General features: G+C 38.2%; 1 protein-coding gene and 1 pseudogene across 2 annotated transcripts in view; one reads left to right on the top strand and one right to left on the bottom strand.

The window, feature by feature from the left end:
• The first annotated feature begins 5,729 nt into the window (after positions 1 to 5,729).
• LOC100012156 (COP9 signalosome complex subunit 2-like) lies at positions 5,730 to 7,061 on the top strand (annotated as a pseudogene).
• Positions 7,062 to 13,214: 6,153 nt separating this feature from the next.
• The window catches only part of MYOM1 (myomesin 1), a 181,679-nt gene continuing 178,365 nt past the window's right edge, over positions 13,215 to 16,528 (bottom strand). For both annotated transcript variants that reach the window (XM_056823747.1, XM_056823748.1), the window contains 2 exons: positions 16,028 to 16,083; positions 13,215 to 14,044 (listed from right to left, as the gene is read on the bottom strand). In XM_056823747.1, coding sequence (XP_056679725.1) covers positions 13,751 to 14,044; positions 16,028 to 16,083 — 350 coding nt within the window. In that variant the 3' untranslated portion in view covers positions 13,215 to 13,750. The remainder of the gene's footprint in view (positions 14,045 to 16,027; positions 16,084 to 16,528) is intronic.

The following is a 16,528-nucleotide window of genomic DNA, read 5'->3' as shown; positions in this document are numbered from 1 at the left end:
GATCAATGGATTCTTTTAATGTCTACTTGACCTTCTAAATCTAAGATATCAGGGCAGTTTTCCTTGATAATTTCTTGAAATGTGATGTTGGCTTTTTTGATCACGGTTTTCATGTAGTCTAATAATTCTTTTGTATTATTTGTTCTCAGTCTATTTTCTAAGTCAGTCTTTTTTTGAATGAGATATTCCTATTTTTTTCATTCTTTTAACTTTGTTTATTGTTTCTTGATGTTTACTGGAGTCATTGCTTCCTCTTGCCCAATTCTAAGAAATTATTTTCTCCAGTAAGCTTTTGTGCCTCCTTTTCTATTTGGCCTATTCTCTTTTTTAAAAGTTTTTTTTTTTTCATTAATAAATGCTTGTAACTCTTTTACCATTAGATCAATTCTGTTTATTAAGGTGCTATTTTCTTCAGTATTTTTGGTTCCTCTTTCCCCAAATTTTCCTCTACCACTCATTTCTTTCTTTAATACCTCTATGAATTCTTGTTGGTATTGGGTCTAATTATCATTTTTCTCTGAGGATTTGCTTTTAGCTGTTTTTACATTGTTGTCATTTGCATTTGTGTCTTGTTCTACCTTGACACTATAGTAGCTTTTTTTTTTTATAAACTCTTACCTTCCGTCTTGGAGTCAATACTGTGTATTGACTCCAAGGCAGAAGAGTGGTAAGGGCTAGGCAATGGGGGTCAAGTGACTTGTCCAGGGTCACACAGCTGGGAAGTGTCTGAGGCCAGATTTGAACCTAGGACCTCCCATCTCGAGGCCTGGCTTTCAATCCACTGGGCTACCCAGCTTCCCCCTATAGTAGCATTTAATGGTCAAGTTATTTGTTTTTGTTGTTTGCTCATTTTTTTTCAGCCTGTTTCTTGTCTTTGAACTTTATGTTAAAGTACATTGTACTCAGCTAGGGCTGGGGAGGCATTGTCCCAATGTTTAGACTTTTTTTGTGTGGCTGTTTTCAGAGCTAGTTCTGGAGGTCTACAAGTTTTCAGTGCTTCCAAGGTAGTGTGATCTGGAGAGAGGCTCTCTGAGTCTGTGCTCTGGTCTTTATCCATGAAGGGCCCTTGCTCCCTTGAAGCTGTAAGCACTAGCTCTCCTCTTGGCCTGAGAACTAAGACCAGCCCCTACTTCCCTTGTGACTGACCAGAAATGTTCCTTTCTGCTCTGGGACTATGACCCAAAACTACTTATGCACAATAGACTTACCAGTCAACTCTAGTTGCACCCAATGCAAGCAAAGAGTCCCCTGTGATCTCTTTCTAACCAGTTGCCTGATTTCCCCTTTTATTGTTGGTCTGAGAGCTCCCAAAGCTGCTGCTTCTGCTGTGACTATTGCAGCCACTTCCAAAGCCAACCCTGTGTTACTTTCATGTGTACTGCATTCCTGGTGCCCACTGCTGTGTCCCAGAGCTCTCATGCTGACTTCTTAAGTTGTCTTAGGCTGGAAATATATCTCACTCTAACTTTTTTTTTCTTTTTTTTTGGCTCTATTACTCCATCATCTGATCTGAGGAAGTATTTTATTTATTTATTTTTACATTTTTTAAAATTTTATTTAATTAGATGATTTAGAATATTTTTTTCCATGGTTACAAGACTCATGTTCTTTCCCTCCCCTCCCCCTACTCCCTTCCCATATCTGATGCACAATTCCACTGGATTTTACATGTGTCATTGATCAAGACCTTATTTCCATATTATTGATAATTGCACTTGGGGGATCATATAGAGTATATTTCCCCAGTCATATCCCCATCGACCCACGTGATCAAGCAGTTGTTTTTCTTCTGTGTTTCCACTCCCACAGTTCTTTCTCTGGATGTCGATAGTGCTCTTTCTCATAAGTCCCTCAGAATTGTCCTGGGTCATTGCATTGCTGCCAGTAGAGAAGTCCATTACATTCGATTGTACCACGGTGTATCAGTCTCTGTGTACCATGTTCTCCTGGTTCTGCTCCTCTCACTCTGCATTACTTCCTGGAGGTCGTTTCAATTAACACAGATTGAGGAGTTATTTTAAAGTTGTTTGGAAGAGAGTGTTGAGAGAGGTCAGCTGGGTTTTTGCCTGCACTTTACCATTTTTACATGTTGCTCTTATGAAGTAAATAAAGAAATTGGCAAAGTTGGTTCAGATGTGTGCACAAAGAGAGCAAGAATGATGGGATACTTGACCTTCCTGCCTTAACAACACTCACTCGTTGAACAAGTTATTGTGAAGATAGTTGTGTTATGTACATCTGACTCAAAAAATGAAAAAGTAGAGGAATTCAATGAAGAGCTTAACAAGATCCTCCAAACTAAATTAACATTTAAACTGAGATGGGTCAACTAGGTGGCTCCCTGGATGGAGAGTTGGGCCTAGAGATGCCTGGGAGGTCCTGAGTTCACATCTGGCCTCAGACGCTTCCTAGCTGTGTGACCCCAGACATGTCACTTAATCTCTATTTTTTAGTACTTACTGATCTTCTTTGGAACCAATGAACAGTATTGATTCTGAGATGGAAGGTAACGTATTAAAAAAAAACAACAGTTAAGCAAGAATAGAGCCCATTTGTATTATTGTTCTCCACCAATGAGGAGAGATTTAGACAAATAAGTAAACTCTACATTACAAACAAATACTTTGTGTTTTGTAGTATTTGTTTTTAGTCAGGATCCCTAGTTTTAAATCCTAGATCTGACACTTGTTGTGTGACTAGTCTGATCTTTAGTTTCCACATCTGAAAAATATGGATAATATTGGTATTACCTGAAGACTCTGTTCTGAGGAATACATGTTGTAGACCTTAAAGTGTTATATGAATGTGTGTTTATAAACATTTTTATCAATATTTATTATCAATTTTATATAAATTATATATAATACATAAATATAATTATAATTTATGCAATAATCAAATTTTATTATCAATAATTTTACTATGGAAGTAGAAATGTAGAGGAAGATAAAAACTATGTTGAAATGATTCAGTATCAATTAAGAAAATGATCATAAGGTTTGCAGACCGAAGAAGCTTCACAAGCATAGAATGAAGAGTTTTTTTTTAAAAAGAAACTAATTAGAATGGATATGACATACGCAGAAAAAGATAAAATGAATTTTATCTTAACAGCTGGTTGTAGCTATAGTAGTAATTTCAGAAAGTCTAACTGGTTATTACACTAGTAAGAAAGTTTGTCTATAGGCATGAAGCCATTATAACAAAGGTAAAAGTAAATATGAGGTGTGTGTATGTGTGTGTGGGTAACTAGGTGGCTCAGTGGATTGAGTACCAGACATAGAGACAGGAGGTCCTGGGTTCAAATCTGGTCTCAGACACTTCCTGGTTGTGTGACCCTGGACTACTCTTTTGCCTTGGAATCAGTACACAGTATTGATTCTAAGATGAAGGTAGAGGTTTTTTAAAACAAAGGTGAATACCAGATTGAGAGAAAAGATAAGAAAGAGAAGTCACAGTTTATAATTAAGTCATTCTAGTCTGATCTGTTAAACTCCAAGATATGGAAAGTGGACAAAACAAATGCAAGGTAGTTACTATAACATGGGAGATTGAAAGAGCCTAAAAACTACTTTAGGTAGGAAATACTTAATCTGGGATGTGACCTCTTGTTAATTATAAAGACTTGGCAACACCAGTTTAGAGTTGTTATTCATCTTTCAGTTTCCAACGAGAATAATGACATCATCGGTCATGTCTTGACTTGCTGGTGATTTGGATTCAAGATGACTGGCAATGGCCTGGGATGCGCTGGATGACCTTGGTGTCTTCCACGTCTAAACAAACTCTAAGCATCTGCTTCAGCTGTGCCAAGATTGTTGAAACAACTTGTTCTCTTTTGCCCATTTCACAGGGGGGAGTTCTTGTGTGCTTGGGGTAGACATTCCTCTAACTCACTGACGGGTTTGAAGCTGTGGGTTACCCTCAACTTGGTTTAGCCTGTTTGCCTCCAAGAAGCTATAGCATGGGCCAACGCCACAGTTTAAAGACTAGATCATTTATAAAACACCATTGTGAAAAAAAATGTAAGGTTACAGGAAGTATCACTTTACAAAAAAAATTAGAAAGAAAATGAACCATCAGAAGGTTTAAAGGGAGATTCAGCTAAAAACCAGTTTATCTCAAGAGAATTCCTAGATTAAACACATAATTTCTTTTTAAACACTCACCTTCTGTTTGGAATCTGATTCCAAGGCAGAAGAGTGGTAAGGGCTAGGCAATGGGGGTTAAGTGACTTGCCCAGGGTCACACAGCTGGGAAGTGTCTGAGGCCAGATTAATTAAACACATATTTGCAACCAAATAACAAAAAATAAAATTGATATGTTGGCATTTCTATAGTAATTATTCTCAGCAGCAGCAATGGTGAAAACCACATCAGTTAGGTTCTACTGTTTCTTTACCTGATGGGGGAAAAAATGACAATAGCATTTAAGATGATGTAATAAGGAAGATTGGCTGAACTTGATTAAATCCAAACTGAAGAAAATTCATGTTGGAGGTGTTTCAGTTTTTAAAGACATATACCTGTTTTTGAGATGGAATGATGAGGGTGTGATTTTTAAAGAATGGAAAAGAATCGTATTTGGGAAAATCAGAACACCAATGCATTGTTGGTGGAGCCATGAATTGATAGAACCATTCTGGAAAGGAATTTCTTTTTCTTTTATTTGGTCAATTTCAAACAGTATTCCTTGGTTACAAAAATCATATTCTAGGGGGCAGCTGGGAGCTCAGTGGATTGAGAGCCAGGCCTAGAGACGGAAAGTCCTAGGTTCAAATCTGGCCTCAGACACTTCCCAGCTGTGTGACCCTGGGCAAGTCACTTGACCCCCATTGCCTAGCCCTTACCACTCTTCTGCCTTGGAGCCAATACACAGTATTGACTCCAAGACAGAAGGTAAGGGTTTAAAAAAAAAATCATATTCTATTCCTCCCTCCGCTCCCCCCATTCCTCCATAGCCAACACGCAATTCCACTGGGTATTACATGTGTCCTTGATCAGAACCCATTGGAAAGGAATTTTGAATCATGCCTAAAATCATTTGTACTCTTTGACCAAGCAATACTACTACTAGGTCTGTATCCCATAGAGATTAAAGATAGGAGGAAAGAACTATTCATACAAAGATATTTATAGTAGCTTTTCTTGTGGTGGCAAAGAATTAGAAACTAAAGGGATTCTATTATAATTATACTACATAAATTGTAATTTATGTAATAATCAAAATGTATTATCAATAATTTTACTGTGGAAGTGGAAATGCGTAGAGGGTTGGGGAAATGACTGAAAAAGCTGTGTAATGGAATGCTATTGGACCATAAGAAAAAGGATGATCAGAAAACAACCTGGAAAGATTTATATGGAGTGATGCAAAGTGAAGTGAGCAGAAGCAGGAGAATGTTATACACAGTAACAGCAATAATGTATGATGATTAACTATGAATCGTTTAACGATTATCAGCAATGCAAGGATTCAGGACAATTTCAAGAGACTCATGATAAAAAAAGACCTTCCACCTTCATAGAAGAAACTGATGAAGTCTGAATGCAGATTGAAGCATACCATTTTTTCACTTTATTTCCTTTATGAGGTTTTTTTCTTGTAAAAGTGACATCTTCAATTACAACATGATGAACATGGAAATATGTATTGCATGTATATCCTGTTAAGAATATATGTTATAAGTTTCTCTTCTCCCCCTTCCCTTCCCCCCCTCCTGGTCAAGATGTCTGACATGGAGAATGATTTCATGTGTGATGAGGAGGAGGACTATGACCTGGAATACTCTGAAGATAGTAATTTTGAACTCAATGTGGATTTGGAAAACCAATACTACAATTCCAAAGCATTGAAGGAAGATGGCCCAAAAGCAGTATTAAGCAGTTTTCAGAAGATTTTGGAGCTTGAAGGTGAAAAAGGAGAATGGGGATTTAAAGCACTGAAACAGATGATTAAAATAAACTTCAAGCTGACGAACTATCCAGAAATGATGAATAGATATAAACAACTATTGACCTACATTCAGAGTGCAGTCACAAGGAATTATCCTGAAAAGTCTATTATTACTATTCTTGATTATATCTCTACTTCTAAACAGATGGATTTACTGCAGGAATTCTATGAAACAACACTGGAAGCTCTGAAAGATGCTAAGAATGATAGGCTGTGGTTTAAGACAAACACAAAAGTTTGGAAAATTATATCTAGAATGAGAAGAATATGGAAAGCTTCAAAAAATTTTGAGCCAGTTGCATCAGTCATGCCAGACAGATGATGGAGAAGATGACTTAAAAAGGGTACACAATTATTGGAAATTTATGCATTAGAAATTCAAATGTATACTGCACAGAAAAATAACAAAAAACTAAAAGCATTGTATGAACAGTCACTGCACATCAAGTCAGCCATTCCCCATCCACTGATCATGGGTGTCATTAGAGAATATGGTGGTAAAATGCACTTAAGAAAAGGTGAATTTGAAAAGGCTCACACTGATTTTTTTTGAAGCATTCAAGAATTATGATGAATCAGGGAGTCCCAGATGAACCACTTGCTTAAAATATTTGGCCTTAGCAAATATGCTAATAAAATCGGGAATAAATCCATTTGACTCTTAGGAGGCAAAGCTGTACAAAAATGATCCAGAGATTCTAGTGATGACGAATTTAGAAAGTGCCTATCAGAATAATGACATCACTGAATGTGAGAAGATTCTGAAAACAAATCACAGCAACATCATGGACGGTCCCTTCATAAGAGAGCACATTGAAGAGCTTTTGCGAAACATCAGAGCACAAGTGCTTATAAAATTAACTAAGCCTTACACAAGAATACATATTCCTTTTATTTCAAAGGAATTAAACATAGATGTAGCTGATGTGGAGAGCTTGCTGGTACAATGCATATTGGATAACACTATTCATGGCCGAATTGATCAAGTCAAACAGCTCCTTGAACTGGATCATCAGAAGAGGGGTGGTGCCCAATATACGCACTAGATAAATGGACCAACCAGCTAAATTCTCTCAACTAAGCTGTAGTCAGTAAACTGGCTTAACAGAGAACAAGACGTACTTAAGGCAACAGTGCACTGATGTAAACCTGAAAAGAACGGAATGGCAAAACTTCTGTCGGTTAATGTGCCCTGAAAATTATTGGAGTTATGGCAGAAGTGTTTTTTTTTGATCAGCTGGTTTGTGTTTTGCTGCTGCATTTATCCCAAGGAAAAAAAGCTTTAATCTCCAGAAGAAAACCAAAATGCCGTGGGATTTATGATGTATTGACATCTTGCCCTAAACATACATCATAGTAATTTGTCATGGGCAGCTAATGACCAGAGAGAAGATTTTTGTCATGATTTTAAATACACTGACATGTTACTGTTGGTTAAATTTAAACATGTTTTACCTGCAGAAATTCTCTCACAAAAATAACCTACAATAACTTGAAATGCATGCCTTTTTGAATACTTCCTTTTCTCATGTATAAATTAAAATGTTTGCTGCATTTTGCAAAATGTCAATTCTCCCAAAATGTGTCTGTATATTTCTGTACCTGCAGTGTAGTAAAGGTTTAGACAAAACCCCATAATGATAGTGGCATACTGTCACTTAGGTTTCAAGAAGCAAAATAAACAGTGCAGCTCAGAAATTGTAAAAAAAAAAAAAAAAAGAATATATGTTATAGCCATATTGCTTGCTGTCTTGGGAAGAAGGAGGAAAGGGAGAGGAGAGAATGTGGGCCAAAAATATCAGAAAATTATTATTAAAAATTGTATATGTATGTAATCTGGAAAAGAAAAACTTAAACTCTTATCTTTCATCTTAGAATCAACACTGTTTATTGGTTCCAAGGCAGAAGAGTGGTAATGGGGGTTAAGTGTCTTGCTCAGGGTCACATAGCTAGGATATGTCTTGAGGCCAAATTTGAACCCAGGACCTCTTGTCTCAAGGGCTGGCTCTCAGTCCATTGAGCCATCTAGATGTCCTCATTTAAAAAAAAGTTTTTAAGGATCATAGATGGCATTTTTTACAAATCAAAAAACAAATTTAAAAGGCTATTGATAAGACATTGGCAAGTACTAGCCCATATGTCTGTTCTTTCATTGCCTTTCATTTTTCATTCATTCATTTTCATTTCATTACTATAAAACTAATAGTCAGTGTGTATATTGGGGACATCTTTCATAAAAATATAAGAAGGGAAATGTTTTTTCCTTTTTATAAATTAATATCTTTTGACTTTATATATCAGTCACCTCATGTCCTCACTGCACATCCTACCTTTCCATAAAAAAATAGGGTACAATTGTGTAATATGTTGATTGTAAATGACAGTATATGCTATTTTTACTTCTGTAAAAAAGAACTTGAATCATTTGGAACCAAAATTGTATTTTATCTGAATTCTGCTGCCTTTCAATAATTTCCTACTTTTATAGTCATAATCATTGTCGATATTCTTTTGTTTCTACTTTCTTCATTCTGTATCAATTCATAGGAGTCTTCCTATGTTTCCATTAATCTTTCATATTTGTTGTTTCTTCTGACGAATGCTATTCCACTAAATTCATATATCAGTTTCCCCCATTATCCCTCAGTCCCAGGTATCTAATTTATTTCCAGGTTTTTGCAATCACAAACAGTTCTGGTAGGTATATTTCAGAATATTAGAGACCTTTTTTAAAATTCATCATTGATTTTGTTGAGGTGGTACATGCCTTGCAGTGGAATTTCTCAATCAAAGGATGTAGCCAAAGTTGAGGAATTTTTCTCACACAATTCCATTTTATCCAGAATGGCTGAATCCATTTAGAGCCAACAGGTAGACTTTTGCAGACCGTCTCTATATAGGCACACAACTGAGGCTAAAATCCAGGGAATGTAAAATCCAGCTGCGTTTGCTGTTTATTGATTTCTAGAAAGAATTTGGCTCAGAACATAGTCCTCAGAAAGGATCTGCCCAACTGTGACCAAGTGAGGAATTCAACAGAATGATAATATGCTTGCCATAGCTGTTTGTCAGTTTCATGGAAGAGATTTTGCATGAGGCTCAAACAAAATTCATTTTCTGCTACTATTTACAATGATAATGTCTAGGAAAACTCCAAAACCATAGTAACGCAAAAGAGATTGGTCTAACCATCCACAGTGGAAAATTAAAGTAGATGAAAAACATCTAGGTTGCCAGGTTTGGCTGGATGAATAATAGGTTAAATTAGCTCATCAACATGCATATTTTAGAAAGACACTGAAAGTGGATAATTATCCACACTCAGAAGTAGGTAGGAGAAGACTGGACTGGATTACATTTGGGAGAATAATAGTAAGTACTTTTTTTTTTTTAAACCTTTACCTCCCAGTAATCAGTACTGTGTATTGGTTCTAAGGTGGAAGAGTAGAAAGGGCTAAGCAATGGAGGTTAAGTGACTTGCCCAAGGCCACACAGCTAGAAGTGTCTCTGAGTCTAGATTTGAACCCAGAACCCAGGTTTCTAAGCCTCTAAACACTTTCAATGATTCTCTCTCTAAAATTTCCTATAGAATTTTGGTCTGGATTTCTGCTAATATTGGTAAAGCATAAGTGCTAAGGCACAATCCCTGCCACATAGTAGATAACAAACGCTTATTCTCTTTCCTTTCCTTTTTGTCCTCCACAATACAGATGTATATTATATATTCTTTCTCTGTGAACTCCTGTCTTCCTAAATAGTAGGTAAAGTCTTTAATGGCAGGAACTGGATTTTGCTCTTTCCTATCCTGGGGGCCTTGCAAGAGCTTAAATGTTTGCAGAACTGAGTTCTCTGCTGCAAACTCCCACCCTTTTACACCAGTATTCTTTTGTTGATGCATTATGTCTGCTAATCAGAGGATGTCACAAGAAGAATTAAAATGACAAATAATCCTAATAAATTACCCACCTAAAAATGCATGCTGGGAGTGGTAACAACTTAGATCTGAAAAAAGGCTCATTGTCAAGGATGTGCTTGAATAGGGAATGAGTTAGCCAGAATGAGACACAACCATGATACTGGTGCCCTGAGATACCAGAGGAATGAGAGGAATGTAGATTTTCTAGGGCAAAACACGGACCAGAAACTCACTGAAGGCAGAATTTAATTTGCATCAGAGAATGAGAACCCATTGCGGATTGAAGATCTCCTCAAATGAGTTAAGTTTTGGTACTGAATTTAGGATTTTCTTGGTTTAGGGAACTCCTAGAGGAGGAATCTCTCTTTACCAATGTGCATCAGCACCTTCTATGAAACTTCTAGTCTTAGAGAGTTGCCTAGAGCACTGAGAAAGTTCAGTGACCTGCCCAGGATGACATGGCCAGTATGGTTCTAAGGAAAGACTCAAACCCAGGACTTCATGGCTCTAAGCCTGGCTTTATATCCACCCAGTCATGCTGCCAATAAAAGAAACTAAGTGAAATGTGAAAATGAGATGTTAATTTGTATAACTAACTGGTATCACAATAGGGCTTTGGCTATCTATAAAATGAAAGAGTCAGATTAGAAGATCTTAAAGATCCCTTCTCACTCTAAATCTATGATTCAAGGAGGGTGGTGCAAGTCCTTTGCTTCTATGGATTCACAAAATCAAGCACTTTCCCTGGACTTGAATATAATTCACAGCTCCTTCCCCTCCACAAATGTGCTTTGTGCTGTTTCTGCAAAGGGCAAGAAAATATTTTTTCTTGTCCCTTATAAAATTTGCAAACATTTTGGGCACTGAATATAAATAATTGAATGGAAGCACATGATCAAGGGTATATTGTAGCCAGCTTGTATGGTCTCAGGAGAGCAAATTGTTAAATGCCCAAGCGTTTGCATTTATTCTTTGAATATCGCTGCCAAGCCAGGGCAAGCGTTATTGTTTTGAGGTGGTCTTGCCTTAGAGTGAAGGGAAAAATCTGTAAAATACAGATTAAACTTAAACCGTGTCTTGCATATCCCCCTCCCCCACCCCAGAGCTGGTTGTTAAATATTTACCAGCCTACTGATGTGACACAGCTTACTATTTCCAGGTTATTTTCTTGTCTCTATTTAAGACAAGGTGCAAACTATCATTAACTTCCAGAAGTGCTTGAGTGTGTATGAGCATCAGTGATTAAAAACCTGATTGACAAGTTCCTTCAGGAATGCGTCATGGATTAGACAGACAACTAGTATTGGCCACATACCTGATTAGGACCTGTGGCTAGTCAGAATAGTTTCCTCATCACTCTTGGGAAAAACCATATGAACTCTAGATCAAATCAAATGATGTTTATTTTTAATGAAAAATGTTAGCAGCTTTGTACTCAATAACCTTACTTTTTGAGATGGGAAGAGATGTGGATTGAAAAGGATGAGACCTTCTATGTTGTGAGTTAAACTCTATATTGTGAGTTTTGATCCCCCAAGCTTTGTTGTTATTGTTGAGTTCTTTCACTTGTTCCAGAGATCCTATTTTGGCATTTTCTTGGCAAAGATTCTCCAGCTCATTTTACAGATGAGAAACTGAGACCAAAAAAAAAAAAAGGTTAAATAACTTGCCCAGGTCAGCCAACTAGTTAATATTTGAGGCTCGATTCCTACTCAGGAAGATGTCGTCCTAATTCCCAGCCCAGTGCTCTATCCACTGCACCTCTTAGCTTATCCCCAGGCAGAAGGATCCCAAACATCTCAGTCTCACCACTGAGGAAGGGGCATTTGCCTGTACTGCTTTGCCATTCAGGGGCATCCTGGCATGTACTTTAACGGGTGAATCTTACAGCATCACCTTAGGTTGGTTCTTTCTGTCTTGTAGAATGTTTGCATAAGGAGGGAACATAGCAGCAAGCTAACCCAAGCTCTTCATTTTACAGATGACATAACTGAAACTAAGACAGGTAAGAAGCAACTAGATTGCCCAGTGGATAAAGTTCTGGGCCTGGAGTCAGGGAGACTCATTTCCGTGAGTTCAAATCTGGCCTTAGACACTTCCCAGCTGTGTGACCCTGGGCAAGTCACACCTAGCCCTCATTCTTCTGCCTTGGAACCAATTCACAGTATTGATTCCAAGATGGAAGGTAAGTGTTTAAAAAAATATAATAAAATAAAATACTAAATGCTAGCTATTAAAAAGCGGTACAGTATACTGGAAAGAAGGCTGACCTTTGGGTAAGTCTACTTGGGGTAAAGTTCAGGCTCTGACTCTTCCTAGATATGTCAGTGAGCCCCAGCTTCTTCATCTGTACAATGGATTCAATAATCCTTGCCCCATTTTTATCCCCATTTTATAGATGATAAAAACTGAGGAAAGACAGCATTTGCATCATGGGTAGCATTGCGTAGTGCACAGGGATGTGAGCTTGGAATCAGTAAGATGTGAGCCCAAATACCAACTTCTGACATTTACTAGATCTGCAAACCTAGACAAGGGATTTAACCCAGAAGTGATTTAACTGAGGCAACTTTCTAGGACTTATGTACTGAGTCAGAGGGAACTTGAACGCTGAACTGAGGCAGGCAGTTCCAGGCAGAGTTGCCCAGCCTGCCTGAATCACAGACCCTTCCAACTCTTCACATAATACTTGCATTGCCTACTTTTCAAGGTCATTGTGACCAAAACATCATTCAAGCTGTGAAGTGTTGCATCAATGTAAGCTATAAGGACAGACATTATTGTTGTTTTTCATAACATCAGGTCCTTGGAGTTAGAGAGATTGGGTAATTTGCCCAAGGTCGGTTAATAAGCAGTGGAAGTCAGCCTCCACTCAATGTTTTCTGGTTCCGAGGCAGCACAGTAGGACGCTATCTGGTCATTTCACTGTTTGGAATTTTCTCTTTTTTTTTCTGAAGAAATAGATGATTTTCATGCTCTGACCTAATGACTATTGCAAAGTGGATATTTGTCTACTGAAATGATTGAAACGACCCAACTGTCCACATTGTGGTTCAACTGTAGCTGACTTAACAAGCGAATGCAATTGACAGTGTGGTAAATGGATCAATTGTGTGGCAACTGACCATTTCTGCTCCAAAAATTTGACTGCACGTGATGGATTTAGTCGTGACGAAAGTCACTGTCTTTACTTGTATAAACTTGATGAGGATAACTATAGAGTGTTCATATAGCATGAAGACCTTAAAGCATGATTATTTTTTTAAAAGAGATTACTACGTGGTAAGTCCTCGCAGGGCCATCAAAACCAAGAAGCCACATTTTAAGAATCAGAGAAACAAATTGATGGTTAAAAAGAAAGGTATACGAGCCTTTATTTGCCAATGTGAAGAGGGTTTCATCATCAAAACAGCATTAACATAACTTGCAAATCTCTATTAGGTAGCACATAAAAACACCAGCTGGCTTAACCCCTTGCCTCAGTGTGCCATGCTACGCTACGTTCTAATGGCATTCTCTCCAACTGTCCAGGCTGCAGAAGGTTTCCAGCTACTCTAATGACCTAGAAGGCATCTCTTTACCACCCTGGCACTCTTTCCACTAACCTCATCCTGCCCTTTTCCTTAAAATCATGTCTTGCCTTTTATTTCTCCATGCCTTTTGCTTAGGAAATTATGTAACTGGGAAGGAAAACTGTGTGCATAGGTAGCCCTCATCGGTGGGTAGATTTCACACGTATGCCCCTAGGGGCAGCACAAACATAAGAACTCAGTGGACAGTCCCAAGAATGCTTCTTATCTTTGGCTCAAATCACTTGCATTCCCCTGTCACAGGCCGCTTCATCTCTCCTCACATACCTTTCTTCCTTAGCCTAAAGTTCACTTTGCCTTCTTACTTTGTTTTGGGGTCTCAGAGGCAGCTTTGGCCGCCTCTTCCTCTGGGAGGAACACGCTTACGGTGAAGTCACTTGTCTCGGTACCATATTTGTTTTTTACCACCAGGCTGTACTTCCCAGAGTCATTAGTTTGGACAGCTGTTATGGTGAAGTAGGCTGTCTTCCCAGACTCTAGCTTCAGGATACAATGATCATCTGAAGCCAGAGGCTTTTCATTCTTCAGCCAGGAGATCTCAGGAGCAGGATCACCCCACAGGTTGCAAGTAAGATTCAGTGCCTGAAAAAGACAATTGGTGGAGGAAAGGAGATGATAAAATAGATGATTATCTATCTTAGTTAAAGAATAATTTCAAGGGACAGCTAAGAGGCTCAGCACATAGAGAACCTGAGCTGGAGTCAGGAGGTCTTGAGTTCAAATCTAATCTCACATACTTCCTAGCTGTGTGACCCTGGACAAGTCACTTAACCCCCATTGCCTAGCCCTTATTGCTCTTCTGCCTTGGAACCAAACTTAGTATTGATTCTAAAGTAAGGGTTTTAAAAAACGTAATAATTTCAAGAATAATCCACTGAGTCCTCTGCCATGGTTAGATAGCAGGGATAAGTATAAGTATCACCAGCCATTGGCTGTTGGCTATTATACACATGACTCAGTGCTATGTTTCATTTTTTAAGCTAAATTTTTCACATGATCAAAAATGTGAATTTCACCACAAAATCACAGATTTAAAGAAATTCAGTTCTTTAGGACTAAAATGTGACTAGAAGATTTGGAGTCTCCTGGTTATCATTAGTTTCAAATGTCACCAGGAAAGAGCTCCTTCCAGATTCTTACTCCTCACCCTCTCTTTCATAAATGTCATTTCTGATCACTTTTGCTATAATGTAAAACTCTAACTCTGCCACAATAGTGAAATCTCATTTGCCATGGCCACCATCTGTGTATTTTCTTTGTATTCCTTGAATAGCAGACAGCTGCTTTGGACAATCTAACTTATTTTTAAATTTGTTTTCCATTTTTCTCCAAACTCTACTCAATTTCTGGAAGTTACAAGGTTGTCCTGACAAAAATGCTTCCCTATTCCCTTTTATGTGTTGTCTTTCTCCATTAAAAAGTAAACTTCTTACATTAATGCATTGCTGGTGGAGTTGTGAATTTATCCAACCATTCTGGAGGGCAATTTGGAACTATGCCCAAAGGGCGATAAAAGACTGTCTGCCCTTTGATCCAGCCATAGCACTGCTGGGTTTGAACCCCAAAGAGATCATAAGGAGAAATAACATGTACAAAAATATTGGCAAAAAATTGGAAAATGAGGGGATGCCCTTCAATTGGGGAATGGCTGAACAAATGGTGGTATATGTTGGTGATGGAATACTATTGTGGTCAAAGGAATAATAAAGTGGAGGAATTCCATGGGGACTGGAACAACCTCCAGGAAGTGATGCAGAGTGAGAGGAGCAGAACCAGGAGAACGTTGTACACAGAGACTGATACACTGTGGTACAATCGAACGTAATGGACTTCTCCATTAGCAACAATGCAGTGATCCTAAACAACTTGGAGGGATCTACAAGAAAAACCACTATCTACATTCAGAGGAAAAAGTATGGGAATAGAAACACATAAGAAAAACAACTGCTTGAATACATGGGTCGAGGGGATATGGCTGGGGATGTAGACTCTAAATGAACATCCTAGTGCAAACATCAACAACATGGAAATAGGTTCTGATCAAGGACATGAGTAATACCCAATGAAATTGCGTGTTGGCTGTGGGAAGGGTGGGTGGAGGGGAGGGAGGGAAATAATCAAGGAATGATATTCTAAATTGACTAAATAAATTAATTCAAATGGAAAAAAAATAGTAAGCTTCTTGGAGCAGCTGGGTGGCTTAGTGGATTGAGAGCCAGGCCTTGAGATGGGATGTCTGGGTTAAAATCTAGCCTTAGATACTTCCTAGCTATGTGACTCTGGCTAAGTCACTTAACTCTAATTGCCTATCCTTACCATTCTTCTGCTTCACAATCAATACTTAGTATTGATTCTAAGAGGGTAAAGATTAAAAAAGGAAGGAAGGAAGGAAGGAAGGAAGGAAGGAAGGAAGGAAGGAAGGAAGGAAGGAAGGAAGGAAGGAAGGAAGGAAGGAAGGAAGGAAGGAAGGAAGGAAGGAAGCTTTTTGAGACAGGGGCTGTCTTTCATATTGCTTATATTTGACTCTCCAGTTCTTAGCACAGTGCCTGGCATGCTATGCCATACCTTGCCTTCTTGTATGGTGACCACATCTGGCAAGCCTCCCAACACCCGGGCACGATCTGAAAACAAACGTATTTCCACTAAGATTCTGCAAGATTACAAATGTTTATACAATAGAGATAAAATCATCTCTACTAAATAATTTTCAGATTTCATTTCCCTCTTTTTTTTCTCTTATAACTTTTTAAACTTCCACTTGTTTTCAACATATATAACAAGAAAATGATGTTTTGGATTTTCACAAACATACACATGATAAAATTTCCCCCCAATCACAAACATCTTTAATAACTTCCCCAAGTGGAACCCGTTGTTGACTTGAAATCATTATGTTCTTTCAGAGAAGAGGCCTCCTCCACATCCTTTTGTCTGTTTCTGAGTCAGACAACTTTGGAACTAGTAAAGCTACATCTGGGGCTTCAAAAGGTGGAGAAATTTCCTTCAAATGCCTTCCAGGCCCAATTGAGAATCAGCCAGGCTTGGAGGCTTGCAACAGGCTTAACT

This window comes from Monodelphis domestica, chromosome 3 (assembly GCF_027887165.1).
Source record: "Monodelphis domestica isolate mMonDom1 chromosome 3, mMonDom1.pri, whole genome shotgun sequence".
Taxonomy (NCBI): Eukaryota; Metazoa; Chordata; class Mammalia; order Didelphimorphia; family Didelphidae; genus Monodelphis; species Monodelphis domestica.
The sequence above is the reverse complement of the archived record's forward strand: the minus strand, read 5'-3'. Positions and strand labels throughout refer to the sequence as shown.